The following is a 15,063-nucleotide window of genomic DNA, read 5'->3' on the forward strand; positions in this document are numbered from 1 at the left end:
TGGCTTGGTCCTTTCTAGCAAGGCTGATGGTTCTGGGTCCATTCTTGAGCTGTTTGATTCTCCATAGTCTATGACCCTCCTCCTGTGTCTCTCTGTCCTGCATGCTTCCTTTCTTTCCTCTCAAAGATGACTCAGAAATGTCAGTGCTGCAAAGGGCCTCTTTGCCAAGGCAGACAGCTCTTCATGGGATAGACGAAGTCTCTGGAGGTCAGAGAGATTTCTAGTCACCCAGAGCCACCCAGAATGCTCATGGCCAGAACCCAAGCTAGCTGGGACCCCAGCCCTCATAACCTCCTGTCTCTGACTACATTTTTATACCATATCATCAGCTCTGCCAACCATAGTGGGATATCTGAGTAGTGTCATAGGAAGGTGTCATGGTTTTCTGTTCCCAGGAGACTCTGAAGACCTAAGCCTAAGCAAAAGATATCAGAAATGAAAAGGTGTTGGGAACTGAGGGGAAACATGGCCTCTCTCTTGTCTTACATAGAGCTTGGCTTTAGGCACCTTATTTCTGGTCTCTATGGTATCTCTCCTCAGAACTCTCCAGGGGTTGTCTGGCTTTTCAAGTCAGGAAGTAGGTACAAGGTGGCCTCAGATAGCCCAGGACCCATCCACTGCTGACTGCCTTGCTCCAAGAAAGAGCCAATGCTTATTGAGTTACAGTATTTACTAAAGACATCTTTAAGGTGGGGATGACTCCCCAGCACATGGGGAAGGAGGCCAGCTGCAGGCTCAGGTCTTCTGGGCATTAGAAATCTCAATTTAGGAGTTTGAGGGTCTGTTGAGCTTCGTGTCTGAGCTGGGCTGTGAGGGTTCCAGTTTGGAGGACTGTTGGGGATCCTTGGCCATTCCAGCATTCTGTGACGTACAAAATAGGTCAGATAAATACATCCCCATTTCCAGGGTACACTGCTTCAGGGCTGTGGCTTCTGAATAACTTTGGAGCCCATTTTATCACTGCAGGTGATGCCTAATTTCCCTGGGTCCCTAGGACTAGATGAGTTTGCAGAGGTAGTCCTATACTCCCAGGAAGTCTTCAGGTTCTGTCTAGGGGCAGTCAAGCCTTGGCTTCCAAGTGCTGATAGAAAGTGGGAAAATCAGGATGTTTTCCTATAGGGTAAGAAGTCCCCAGGGCTGGGCTTGTGGTGGTGGCTGCAATGTGAGTCTATCCCCAGTACTGATGTCATCTAAGAAGGAAGCTAAACAGAAATCTAGAAACTGGGTGGGGAGAGGTACAAGGTATTCTGCCAGAGTAGTTCCAGAACATTCTAGAAATGACTGTATAGGCCATTTCCAAAACACAGTTATCTCCTCCTTGAGGTTCAGGACAACCAATGGGAAAGGGGACATGTTGGAAGGCATTTCTACTCCTTCAGATGAGTGGAAGAATGGAGGTCATGTGAATATCCAGTTTGCTGACAGTAGGACTTCAGCTCAAGACTTCGGATCCTTAACTTAAGATCTACCCTCCAAGTTTTTCTTGGGGCCCAGTGGTTTGGGGGATGGGATGGCTTCTAGCCTACCACCTGGATCCCCAGGAATTCCTGTGTCAGGGTCACTCACAGGCTGGTCTATGGTAATGGGGTTTGACAGGTGTCCAAAGCCGTGTTGTTGCTCCTGAAGCCGTATGGCTAAGTTTTGCTTTTCTCTTGCCCAGTGGCGAGCGGAGTCCTCCAGCTGTAGATATGGAGAGGAACATTTGGAAAGCCAGCAGTGAGCATGGCTCCTGCCCCAGAGCTAGGATAGAGTTTGGGCTTGTTTTCTAGGAAAAGGCAAAGCTCTGTCAGTAGCAAAGGTGAGGGGCCAAGCAGGCAGCCTAAGGCCTAAGACACAGATGGATCTTCTCCGCAGTACATATGGAGTCCACATTCGGAACTGCATCCACATTGAGCCTTCACTCTGATCACAGACTAGGGCTGACCTGCTTACTTGATAGATCCTAATTCTGTAGTCACACATTGAGCCTTGATCCTACTTGTATACCGAGTCTTGCTCCTGGTCAGAGGCTGCACAGTGAGCCTAGTCCAGGCTTATCAACCCTGGCATCTCACCTACCTGGTTTTCCAGGGACAAGATCCGACTCTGCGCTTGTTCTAGCTTGGCCAGGAGGTTAAACTTGTCTGAAGTGCCACCGAGGAGATCCTGTGGGAGCAGACACTCATGTGAGGCCCCAGCTGGGAACTGAGGCCATGAGAACTCAGTGAGTGCAAGGAATTGCAGGAAAAACCAGCCAGGTGTGGGTTTCAAATTCAGCTGCAGATACAGAGCTTCACTCCTGGGCCAGGGCCTCTTCCTTAAGATCTGCATAGGGCTTGATGTTCACTGTTCTTCATGTTGTTTCCCATTTGAATCAGGGGAATCTAACATTAATTTTTTTTTTTTTTTTAAGGCAGGCTCACATATATTCCAGGCTGGCCTTGAACTCATCATGCAATGAGAATAACCTTGACTTCTGATCTTCCTGCCTCCATCTCCTGAGTGGTGGAATTATAGGCAAGTGTCGGTTTATATGGTGCTGGGGATCAAACACAGGGCTTCATATATGCTAGACAAGCACACTATCAACTAAACTACACCCCCAACTCACACCTAATGTTTTAACATATCAACAGCTTATGCAAAATGCACTAATGAGCTCCCTTTAATACCCAGGAGGCAGCTGAACTGGGAGTTTAGCAAAACAAAGGATGCCCATCTTTCATGCTTTGCCTGTCTAGACATGCATTGGGGCATTCCAAACAGAACTCACTTCCAGAATGAAGAGAAACACTCACCTGTGTCCTCTTGCCATTACCTCCAAATATTGACTTTGGGTTTGTGTACAACAGGGACACTTGAAGCAGCCCGGGCAGTGGAGTAGCCCCTGGGACACCCACCTGTGCTGGCAGGGTCTCTGTGCACTTGGAGTGGCCTGGGCCATTTGTGTCTCGAAGCCTCTCTGCCAAGTCTCCACCTGCTCCCAACTCCCTGGGATCCACCTGGGATGGGGAAAAGGGCTCTCCAAGGCTACACAATCCCAGAAGGCTCTGAGAGGTCCATGGTGGGAGGAGGGTGTCCAAGTGGGAGGTGGCAGGTGGAGTCAGGGGTCAAGGGTGAGCCAGGGCCTTGCTCTCTCCCAGGGTGCTAGATGAAGGCAAGACATTCATCTTAGAAACACAAGGGCAAGGAGTGCAAGGTGTGGCTATGAGTGTTCCCAGCGGCCCTGGGTGCTGGGGAGCCCAGAGTCTGGCCTGGATCTTCAACCTGGCTCATGTTGGGGGTGATTGTGGGGTACCTGCTGACCGGTTCTGGCAGGCTCAAGCCAGGCCTGGGTTGGCAACTCTTACCGGCAGTGCTTGCTGCTGCAGAATGATGGGGGCTGGCTGCTGGCGGTTCTTTTCCAACTCTGCCCGCAGCCTCGTGTTTTCTGCCAGCAGCACAGAGTAAAGATCCACAGTCACGTTCTCTCCCGTGGGACCCAGGTGAATGCCAGAGGCTGTGAACATGGGGAAAGCTGTAAACATGGCCACAGGTGCTTGTGAGATGGGCTTTCTTGCCTCCGTGTTCCCATTTGCCCCAGCATATCGCTCCATTCTACTCCCAAGCTATTAATGGCTCCCCTTTGCCAGTGAGGTCAGGTCCATATCCCTCAGGCTGTATTATTTGGAATCTTACTCCATTGTTTTTCCTGTTTTCCTCCCTACTCATTTGTCCCTGTCTCTGGTCCCTCTCTGCTCCTCCATAGACTCTAGCTTACACTCCAGAGGACTAAAAGGGTCCCTGAAACTTCCATCATTTTCTAAAGACTTTCAGACCCCCAGCGCCTAGCCATCAGTGAAGACTGAGCCCAGGGCCAGGCCTACAGAGAAACTTGGGGGAGTCTTCCACATGGCAAGGGAGATGACTGACCCAATATGGTGTAGTCTTATTCTTTCCTGCTTATTGGAACTATCTTTGATTGACAGTTGTGGATAGCTGTGGTCTCCACCAATGTGGAAAATAAACTGATATCATCAGGATGGTTTTGTCTTTTTGCTTTGTGGAGGCAAGGATAGAAAAGATGCCAAGAAGGGGGAAAGCCTAGAAGTCCATCTGGGGAGGTATCTGGCTGCTTCTGTGGTTCATGGAGCCTCAAACCTAGAGGTCTGGTCTCTTTCTACTTGGCTCACACAGTGTCCTTGTGTCTTAAGGAGCTCTGAACACCATGGAAGCTCTCAGTACTCCTTTCCCTAGGAGAGGAGAGGCTTAATACTATTTTGAGTATGTCTCTCTGGCTCCCAGACACAATAGAGCACTGTTCCTCCCCCCCCCTTAAAGTTCTTGTGACACTGGGTCAGGGGGCTCCAGGGTGAGACAAAAAGCTGACAAATCATTTACTCTGAGATCTACCTTGGGGAGCAGGCCCGCCCATGCTGGGCTTCCCCTGTGGCCTGTTGGATGGTGCTGGCTCCTTCCTCTCAAGGAGCCTTTCTTCCAACACCTGCTCCATCTTCTCAATCACCTGGCGACAGAGACCAAGGCTGGGCTGGCCTGAGAGCTCCATAGCCTCTAGGCTGCAGGCCCTCCTCGGCAGATGACCCTAGCGCCTGCCTTCTCCTGGTGTCGAACAGTGTCCTCCAGGGCCTTCATCTTCTGCAGCTTGTCCTGGTACCGCCTCAGTTGGGCAGCCTGTGGCTGCTGGGCCTGGTACAGAAGCAGCAGCTCCTTCTCTCGATCATTCTTCTGCAGGGTGAGGGTGAATGGGTACCTGGAAGTTACCCTGGCCACAAGGGTGCGTGTGGGACCCTGTCAACCCTGCACTGCCAGCCAGCTCCTCCCCCCACCCCGGCCCCCATGTGCTTTCTTTCAGCTTTGGAATGTTTCTCAGGGCTTTGCTCGGTGGCACTGTCCCTCTGGCCATTAAGCCTTGGCTCACCCGAATCAGCTCATTCTGCAGGTGTTGCACCCTGTCTCGAAGCCTCTTTATATCCAGTTCGCTCAGCAGTAGCCTCTGCTTCATGGACACTGCTGGGGTGGGAGGAAGCTGGTTTGAGAGTGGTGGAGGCAGAGGTACCCCAGCTCTGAGGTTTGACTCAGGATTGTAATTTTTTTTTTGTTGTTTCCCCTCCTAAGATGTTATAGTTGGACAGATTGTACAAGTGTGTCTACAGTGGGGAGGAACGAGAGGGGTAGGGGACTCATGTGACACACAACATCTGGAGAAAGCTCCCTATCAGCCTGGCAATGCTCAGTTCAGAGCCTGGGCCCCAGCATGTAACCAAGGCTCACCCAGGTTCTCCTCTTCAGCTCTGCTCTGCTCTTCTATGCTCTGCTGGGTCAGGTGACTCCTCAGGGTGCGGTTCTCCTCCTCCAGGATATTGGCTTGCTTCCTTAGTGCCAGGATGTCCTCTGCCATCTTCTGCATGGCCCGCCGGTAGTTGTTCATCTCCTATGATCCCAGAATCCTCAGCTGAATCCTTACCCGATGCCCAACCCCCCCCCAGGTTCCCATTCTATATCTGTACCGCAGTGAACCATTCTCAACAGCCTTGGGCTGTGCCCCAAGTCTGAACGATTGTCCAGAAGAGTGGTTGGATGTGGTCCCCATCTCTCCTGGTAGCATTAGGACAGCCACACTGATGTGCCTCCTCAGGGACCACAGTGATTCATATGATCCCAGGGGTTTCTAGGGTTCAGGAATCAGGTAAAGAAGCCTGCAGGCAACATACTCAAAGCATGGAGCCACATTTGTGAGTAAACTGTATCTACACCTTCACCTTCTTCTCCTCCAGCTCCCTCTTATAACCCAACTCCTTCCCAGGAAGAGCATCTTAGACTGCCCACTGAAGCTACCAGGGGTGGGGGGTGGGGGGGGTCTGACCTACCACCAGCTTCCCAAACAGCCCAGAATTCAAGAGCAGACACCAAGCAGACCCTGGAGACTCAGGTAAGATCCCAAAGTCAAGTGCAGGATCCAAATAAAAGATGGCAGAGATGCAGGAGGTGGGGGCAGGAGGCTGACTTAGGTCTGGAAGGGCAGCAATCATGGTGTTGATGTTCACTGGGCTTCCCCACATCCCAAGCCTCCTGCTAAGTGCTTTAGGTCTGCATCCAACCCCCAGCAAGTCTATGGGATAGGTATTGTTATCACCCCCACTTTACAAAGGAGGAAACTGATGACAAGCCCCAGAGAAGCAAACAACCTACTCACTAACAAGAGCAATGGGTAGTAGTAAAGTCAGGGTCTGAAATTAAAGCCTGGTGCTTGAGTCTGCTTTTTTTTTTTGTTTGTTACGAAACTAAGTTGGCCCATATATGCACAGAACAAATGAGCTAAATTTTTGTTAGTTTGAGTGTGTGTGTGTGTGTGTGTGTGTGTGTGTGTGTGTGTGTGTATGTGCCTGTGTGGACACGTATTATTCAGCCTTGGGTGTCAACCTCAAGAATTCTTTGAAATAGGACATTTTCTCATTGGCCTGGAGCTCATGAATTAGGCTAGATTGGTTGGTCAGTGAGTCCTAAAAGTTCTCTGGTCTTTACTTTCCTCATGCTGGGATGATAAACAATCGCCAATCACTGTGTCTAACATTTACATGGGTGCTGGGCATTAAACTCAAGATCCTGTGCTTTTGAGGCAAGCACTTTTCCTATTGAGCCATATCTCAAGCCCTGTATTTGCTTGTCAATTGGATTCTGTACTGTTGTTACAAGGTTCAAGTCCACAGTATCTTAAGACAAAATTTGTGTGTGTGTGTGTGTGTGTGTGTGTGTGTGTGTGTGTGTGTGTGTGAGAGAGAGAGAGAGAGAGAGAGAGAGAGAGAGAAAGATCTGAGACAAGCCAGAAAGGCCCTGGAAGAGGATGACTCAGAGCAGGGTTTGGGGGTGAAGAGGAGGAGGCAAGTGTGCTCTGAGTTGCCTCTGAACTTCCAGGCTGTGGGAAACCTTGTTCCTGTGGGTAGGTCTCTCAGGCCTAGCCTGAGTCACAGGCCCCAGAAAGGACAACTTTATATCCATCTTTCCCCTGGTGTCCTGCTACCTGGTGTGTGTGTGTGTGTGTGTGTGTGTGTGTGCATGTTTTAATTACAACCCAGCTATAGTCTCCTGTCTGCTGCATGGGGGGGGTCCAGTTATATCCAAACTCCCACCTGCTGCATGTTGGGGCACAGCTTCTAGGGGAGGGGTCCCCAGCCAGCAGGATCTCATCAGACACCATTTGTCATCTGCCACTGCTGTCTAGCCTTCTGGCTATGGTCCTTCTGACAGTGCCACTGCTGGCTATATCTCCCCAGCATCTGCTATGGCTTCCCCAGATCTGTGCCCATCTGGTATCCTTAGTCAGGGTGCTAACTAGGACTCTGAACCTGGGACCACACACAGTCATGCACATACTTACTTTGGAGTCAGGGACATGTATATGTGGCGCTTGGGGCTTCCTGGGGGCCCAGGCGTTACTGTGGGCTCAGGTGTCAGGTGGGGGGACTATTCTCAGTCTGTCTCATTTCTTCTTTCAATGGCTATCCCACTCAATAGACCCTCCTCCCTTTCTTAGTACACTGGACCTGCTGGCTCCCCCTCTGCCCTGTGGTCTTCACGTTATGGCACATCCCATGACTGACTGGATCTAGGGCTCAGCTGGAGGAAGTCTGATATTTCAAAAAAAAGGATTCATCTTCTGTCCTCTAGCTGCTTCAACCTCTTGTCATGCTGCTCTGATTACAGTAGTCCCAATGGGGTTACTGGTTTCTAAGGTTATTGCCCCAACACACATGCATTATTATGTACATGTTCAAGAATGCTCCATTCAGCAGTTTGTAGTTTTATGCTATGGCATTTCTGATGTCTGGCCTGGTTGTATGAAGTGTCCTAGAATTACTTGTCCTGGTACAGAGAGAAGGTCACAGCCTATTGTGAAATGAAGAGATCATGTGGGAAGTTAACCCAAAACTTAACTGGGATGGATGTGAGCATGCACAGATAATGAATTCTGGGCAAGAGGTTGCTAGCCCCTTGGCCCAACCCATAAGGTCTGGTCAAACCACATCTCATTCAGGAAATTCTCATTTTTAAGAGCCCACTGTTCCCCATCTCTGCAGTTCTGGGATGCGGGGGAAGTAAACATTGCTCTGTTATTTATACCCTCCCTCAGAGATTAAGAAAACAGATCATAGCAAGGAAGGAAAGGACAAAGAGAGGTCAGCTTCTAGTGAGGTGGCCTGGCCTCAGCCACCTTCTAGAAGAGGGTCAGTGGGTCCTGGGACTCCCCCTTTAAAGATTAGCCCCATTTTCCTCTTAACTTAGCCCTGCCCATTTCCTGGGAGTGAGGCCTCCCTAGGGAGGCAGTGTGGGCTCCTAGCTCATCCTCTCTACTCCAGCCAGTGGTCTGTTTCTGTGGGAATCTCGGCTGCCCCCATTTGCATGGCCAAGCGGGGACCTTGGCAGCACAGCTGGGCTGGGAGACCACAAGCTTCCAGCTGGCAATCCTGACCTCTGGTCGAAGCCTGTAGCCAGGCTATCTTCAGGGCCATGTTCTACGTCACATTTTAGCCTTGAACACACACAGGACACCATGCTCCAGATCCCACAGTCTCAAGACCTTGCTCTCTAGTTACCTCCTGGGGGAGGGACAGGCGCATCCTCAGAGGTCCTGACTCATGCCACAGTGCCTGACCCCGAGGACCCTTTACACCTCCTTCCCTAGACACTCCCTGCTAGGGTTCCAACCCTGAGACCCTGCCAGAGTGAGAACTATCACAGTGCCAGGTTCTAGTGGGGTGGCAGCCTTCAGCTTCAGTGTGCTTATCTGTGGGATGAGGAACCAGCCCCTAAGAACCAGTGAGATATGGGGGCAACAGGAAGGTTAGCTCTGGCCTGGCACTGGGGGGGGGGGCTGGAGATATTAACTCTCTTCCCGGAAGATTTAAAACATTCCAGAATGGCCCTGGGCACTGGGCCCAGAAATTCTTCTATGACAAATCCCAGTTTACTAGACTGAGGCCCATTCAGTGAGAGGGTGGGCACTGACAAGAGCCACGGGAGATGCTTAGACTCTGGGCAGAGCTTATGCTAAAGTCTGAAGCACATCATCCAATGGGGACCCAACACACACTTGGCTGCCACCAATTATATAGTTGGAAGGGTCCTTGTACCATCACTATACATATGGGGAAACTGAGGCTGGAAGTAGTGTGTCCAAGCCACTGTCACAAAGCCTGTGCCCAAAGCATCACAAAAACCTCCCTGGGTGGTCAAGGCTTATTGATCACTTCTATGTACAGTTCTGAGCCACATGGGACCTTGAACGGAGCTAAGCCAAACTGTCCCTGCCCACAGTGGTCACCTCTACACTGAGGGGGTTTCCTGTGTTTGTGGTAGAAGGGGCTTCTAGGAGACCTGTTTCCAACTTAGTAAGCCTGGAAAGCTTCCTGGAGGCAGTGAGGACCCAAGCTTCTCTTAGGAGAAGGGTAGTGTACCTAAAGGGAGGGGCTCCCAAGCAGAGAAGTTGTGGGGAGGGGAGGAAGGGGGAGAGCAGAGCAGTCTAGAGACGTGGCTTCTGAGGCTAGAGACTGAAGGGCCCGTGATGCAAGGGTGTAAAAGGGGCCTGCTGGTTGCCAAACCACTAGGGGCGGTTGGTTGGTATAGGGGTGAAGAGCAGTGCTAGGTGGGAGGCAGTGGATAAAAGCAGGGGGAAGGAAGACATGGGAAGGCAGTCCTCCAGGACGTGCTCCTCAGGAAGGCAGCAGATGTTCAGAGTTGGGGGATGAGGAGAAAGGAGACAAAGAAGTTAGTGGTGGGTGGTAGGGAGCCCTCAAAAGGGGGGGGGGTGGTCACCAGAGAGGAAGACAGCTGGAAAAAGCTAGGTGGCCAAGCCAAGACCACAGGACTCCCTGGATAGTGCTGGGACTGTGGAGAGTAGTAAGAGACTGAGCAGGGATCTGGGTTCACCAGGCCTGTTTAACTCCTGGCTCCAGGCCCCAGTACCCTTGCTGGTGGGCTTAAGGTGCTGGTGTGTGGTTTGCCCTTGCTGCCGCCAGAGGGCAGCCACCTCCCGCTAATGCTGGGTTTTCAGCCAGTCCCAAGAAAAGGATAGGGCTTCCAGAGAAGTCCCAGGCTCCTGTTACAGAGAAAGCTTGAATATTAGTGTTTTGTTACCTTCTAGTCCCACCAGCACACACCTGCCTTCTCTGGATGATCCAGCTGTCCTTGAAAGTCCTGCCCTGGCTATGATGGGTGCCCTCTGCTGAGAATCATCCACAGAAGCCAGAGAGGTGCAGTGACTTGCCTGAAGTCACAAAGCAATTCTTGACCCTCAGTTGGGTCCTTTGTTAGCTCTAGGAAGGATTATGGGCCTAAGGCATGGGGTAGGGCTTGGAACAAGACCTACAGTGAAGCTAGCTCAACTTCTCCCACAGCTGAAGACACACAGGACAGCTGGGAGGGACAGGGAGTGATTAGAAAGCATTGTCCTTCTCCCACACAGACCCAATTCTTTGCAAAGAGAGAAAAGTCTTCTACCCAACTAGAATATTTCATGCACACAGCCCAGATGGAAACCTAGAGGTCCCATGAATGGAAGCTCTTCTCTAACCCTTAACCCTGGACTCAAGTTTGAGAGTAAGAAGGGCTTTAGAAGGTCAGGTTCTGGCCTAGTTTCCCTGGTTGTAATCAGTCCAAAGGCCGCTCCGCTCTCCTTGCTGAGGGAGAAGCTGGCCCGGAGCAGGAAGGGTGGTCTTTTGCTTCATTGCTAAGGGATATCTGTGAAAAGAGTGTTCTGTGGAACTCAAGGAGTGAGGCCTGGCTGGAGAGGACCTGAGTGCTACCATGTGCAATGCAACTCTCTCCAGCTAACCACCCACCCAGCCCGTGTCTCCCAGTCATCTATTCAGCTCCTGCTCTCTCTTCTCAATAGCTGGAATCTTCCTTCCTGGTGGAGCAACAAGATGGCTGAAATGCTTTTCCCTTCCTCTCATGGAAAGGTAGAGCCTAAGTGTGTGTCTAAGAACCTGCCCCCCCCCCACCTCCCAGGCAATCTGGCTACTGGCCTTGGAAGTGGGAAAATTCTTGAAACTCTTCCCTTCCATTTCTCTCTCCCTCTCTCTCCTCTCTCCCTCTCTCCCTTCCATTTCTTTCCCCTCTCTCTCTCTCTCTCTCTCTCTCTCTCTCTCTCTCTCTCTCTCTCTCTCCTCTCTCTTGCAAAGCCCATTGCTTTCCCAGAGAGAAGTCCAGCTAACCAGGGGAAGAAGGAATCATGATGACAGCTTCCAAGTCCTTCCCCTTGAGGGCACATTTGAAGCTTCACCTGCTCTGGGCAGCAGCCACCCCTGACCCATACCCAGGGACCCCTCCCCCCAACAGCTACTCAGAGCCTTTCTGCCTCTCTCAGGTAGCCTCTGCTCCTGTCACCCTAGTCATTTCTGATGTAGAGAGCTCCCATGGGTCCTTCAGGATGCCAGAAACCTTTCTTGCTAACTTTGTATTTTTAGTACTTTAAAAAGGAATGAATCCCATTTCTTCGAAATAAAATGGGACCCTTTAGCTTGTATAAACTGATGCTGGCCTTGCCCATTTTCTGAGAACAGGAATTGGGGGTCTATTGCAAGGAGCTAGGCAGCTCCTGCACTCACAGGAACATTAGTACCACTGGAGTCCTGGTCCACCCAGAAAAACAAAACATAAAAACCCCAGGATTACCACAGAACCAAATGACCTCAGAAGCTCTATTCACTTCCTAACCACCACCACCAGAGGGCAGGCAAGGGACCTTGAACATCCCATTGCCTGGGTGGGGACACCAAAGCCCAGAGCTGGAGATCAGGCAATAGGTGGTAGTCTCCTGGAGGGGACTGTAATCTAGGATTCTGAGGGCAGCACTGGAGAGGGCTGGGGCAGGGGCCAGCTCTGCAGTGGGGCTTTGGCCGGAGTCGGTCCCTTCTCTACCTGTCACTACTTGCAGTGGCCCTAGCTTCCCAAGCCTGAACGCAGCTGTTAGGGTGGGGAGGTCCTTGTCCTTAGAGAGCTACCAGTGGCAGTGTGGGTACTTGCTAAGCCTAGGCCACCATTCACCTCTGGAAGTACAACTAAGAAGCAAGAGGCAAGAGAGGTGTCTCTGGCTAGGCAAAGGCCGGGACCATGAGGTTGGAGCAGGGACTAGTGTGGGCATGGGGTCAGACTTCCTGGAAGTCACATTCAGTCTTCTGTTCTTATCTTTTTCTCTGAGGCCCCTCAGTTTCACAGTCTTTAAGGTTTCCCTCTGGCCCCCTTCCTCCAGGAAGCTCCTGAACTCTGTAGGGCCAGAACCTGGACTCGGTGGGGTCAGAGCCTGGACTCTGCAAGGCCAGAGCCTGGAATCTGCAGGGCCAGAGCCTGGACTCTGTAGGGTCAGAGCCTGGACTCTGTGGGGTCAGAGCCTGGACTCTGCGGGGTCAGATCCTGGACTCAGCAGGGCCAGAGCCTGGACTCTGTAGGGTCAGAGCCTGGACTCTGCGGGGTCAGATCCTGGACTCAGCAGGGCCAGAGCCTGGACTCTGTAGGGTCAGAGCCTGGACTCTGCGGGGTCAGATCCTGGACTTTGTGGCAAAAGTGGGCCTGGAATGGATGATATGGGATTTGGGCTGTGCGAATAACTGCATCACAGGCTGGAGGCCAGCACAGTTGCAAGGGCCAGGACATCTAATCACACAGGTGAAGCTCATAGCACACATGTGAACCTGGCCAGAGAACTGGAGCCCACCTGGCTTTCCCAGCCTGCCCAGCTAGCCAGCCCCAGGAACTCTGCTTTAGCACAGACAGCAGATGGGAGCCACAGCAGGTTCTAGAATAGAGGACCTGCTCATCTGAAATCCTGTTCCTCCAATAATTTCCCTTGACTGACTGACAGCTGGGCCCCTGAACCACAACAAATCTTTGCAAAGCACTATTACAAAATGTCTCCCCTGCTCTATAAAGGGTGCCCTCCTGGGGATGGGGACCCAGTGGCTTCTTTATTCAATCCAAGGTTACCACAAAGGAACAAAAGAAGAGCATTTTCTCTGTCCTGTTCTTTCCCTCCCCAAGTAGCAGAGAAAGCTTTTGTGCTTGCCTTCCTGAAGCGCTGAGGGGCTACAAGGCCTTGGCCTGCATCTGACCTGAGCTCCTGTCTAATTGGCCCCCACAGGAGCCAGGCTGAATAATTGGACCAGGCCAGGACCATGGGGCTGAGGCTAGAACGGGCACAGAGGTGTATGGAAGATGCCATCTAGCTTCCTACTCCCCATCCTCTTGTCCCCAGGCCTCTCTCAACCTTACCTAGCATTCAAGGCTCCAGTCTGGGCCTGCCTTCTCCAGAAAGACCCTGGCCACCTGAAAGCCAGCATTAGTGGCCCAGAATCCTGCCTCTGCTGATAGCAACTCAGAGCTGACCTGGCTCTTGTCCCCAGGCTAGGGAAGTCTGAGGCTCTGGGTGCTCAGAGGGGACAGAACTCTCCTCAGAGTGACTCTGACCATGTCACAAGGAATCCTTCCCTTTGGTCACCTCCTTTTCCCCTGCTGTCAGAGAGAAGCTGCCTCCGGTTACTTTCAAAGGGTAGGGCCAAAACCTGGCCTTTCCTGCTACTGCCCCCCCCCCCCCCCCCCCGACTACCGGAAGCCCCTGTACCTTTGTGGTCTCTTTCTGTACACAAAGGGTGCTGCATTCTGGGCTGGAGCTTTGGGGTTATCACATGCTTTGGTAACTGGGGTTAGAGTGAGAAAGGTCACCATCATTAACCCCACTCCACCTTGCCAAGCCCTGGCCTGCAGCTGGTCGGCACCCTTTCAGATGTGTCTTCTGCTATCTCCACTTTCCCCCAGAGCCCACACAGATTGAGGTCTGGAGCTAGATCTTCAGGATACCATAGCTAGGGGCCAATGAAGTGGATATAACGGTCACCTAAAGGGATTTCCCGTCAAAGCCCCATTTTCCTCCCTCTCTGGGTTCTGAATGTAGGCTCTAGTGACCTGGGTTGGGACTGTGGATCTCATCCAAAGGTTCCTGAGACTAGTACTACCATCTAGAAGTGGTGGCCTGGCCCTCCCCCACCTTACCTCCTAGTCACACAGGCTCTGGGAATGCCTCTGCAGGTTGCCTGGCTACATACCCCTACACACCTGCAGCCTAGAGGAGCTGACCCATCTCCTGGAGCCAGAGGGTTTGGGGCAGACTTACGGAGCGGCTGTCAACTAGGCCCAGGGCGACCTTGGGGGCTGGAGGGGCTGGGTCCTCTGGCTCCCCCATCTGTGATGATCGCAGCTCTGTTTTCCCGATGGGTCCTCAGGGACTGTTGCTACAACAAGTGTCTGCTTGGTGACTGGGCCCAGCCCTGAAGCTAGTGGGAGGCAAGCCATAGAGGTTCTTTTGTTCTGGGGTGGGGAACACTTGGGTAGAGTGATAGAATCAGGCTAGGCTCACTCCTTGGTCAGGGAATCATAAGGAAATGACAGGCCTAGGGAGAACCATGGGGGTCCTTGGATACCGTAGGCTTCTGATACCACTACTTAAAGCCCCTGGCCACACCCTGTCCTCCAGCTGTTTTCCCAGTCTGATTGTGCCCTTGTGCCCTGTCTGTCTTCACTTTGTTCCCTCCTCAGGCATCTTTTCTCCCATCAGCCTTACCCTTTGTTTCCCGGAATCTCCCTGTGGCTTTCACTGTGCCAGCCTCCAGTAGCCTAAGCTGGGCTCACCCTCCTCCCACACTCCACCCATGACCCCAGCATTCTTCAGCTCTGCTTCCCCGATGGTCTGGACAAATTCCTTTCCCTTTAGTTCAGTGCAGACATGGGTGGATGTTTTTGAAAGGAACTCTCTAGGAAGCAAAGGAAAACAAACCCAAACACCCCAACTCACCACCTAGAAACGCAGGGTCACAGAGGCAGGGCTATTTATCACAGTGAACCTTTTTATAGATCCCTCCCTGGGGCAAGAGCCTGGTTACACAGACCCCCTCCTAGGGGATGGGGCGTGGTGGTGGTATTGTTAGCCTGTCTGCCTCAGACATGTGTGGCTTAAAGCATTTCGTGCAAGGACCCCATCATGAGCCAACAAGTTGTCTTGGCAGGAATGGGGATTTCATGAAGACGTAGTGCTAGTTT

General features: G+C 51.9%; 1 protein-coding gene across 1 annotated transcript; it reads right to left on the reverse strand.

Moving 5' to 3' along the window:
- Positions 1-652: 652 nt before the first annotated feature.
- Positions 653-14,268, reverse strand: LOC127231818 (coiled-coil domain-containing protein 33-like). The gene is made up of 10 exons (XM_051197592.1): positions 14,141-14,268; positions 5,251-5,410; positions 4,898-4,989; positions 4,573-4,704; positions 4,390-4,483; positions 3,330-3,496; positions 2,880-2,981; positions 2,059-2,145; positions 1,567-1,680; positions 653-861 (listed from the first exon to the last, which is right to left on the reverse strand). Exons 1-10 carry the CDS (start codon positions 14,207-14,209, stop codon positions 766-768), a joined length of 1,113 nt encoding a protein of 370 aa, XP_051053549.1. The 5' UTR covers positions 14,210-14,268; the 3' UTR covers positions 653-765.
- Between the last annotated feature and the right edge of the window lie 795 nt (positions 14,269-15,063).

This window comes from Phodopus roborovskii, unplaced genomic scaffold (assembly GCF_943737965.1).
Source record: "Phodopus roborovskii unplaced genomic scaffold, PHOROB, whole genome shotgun sequence".
Lineage (NCBI taxonomy): Eukaryota > Metazoa > Chordata > Mammalia > Rodentia > Cricetidae > Phodopus > Phodopus roborovskii.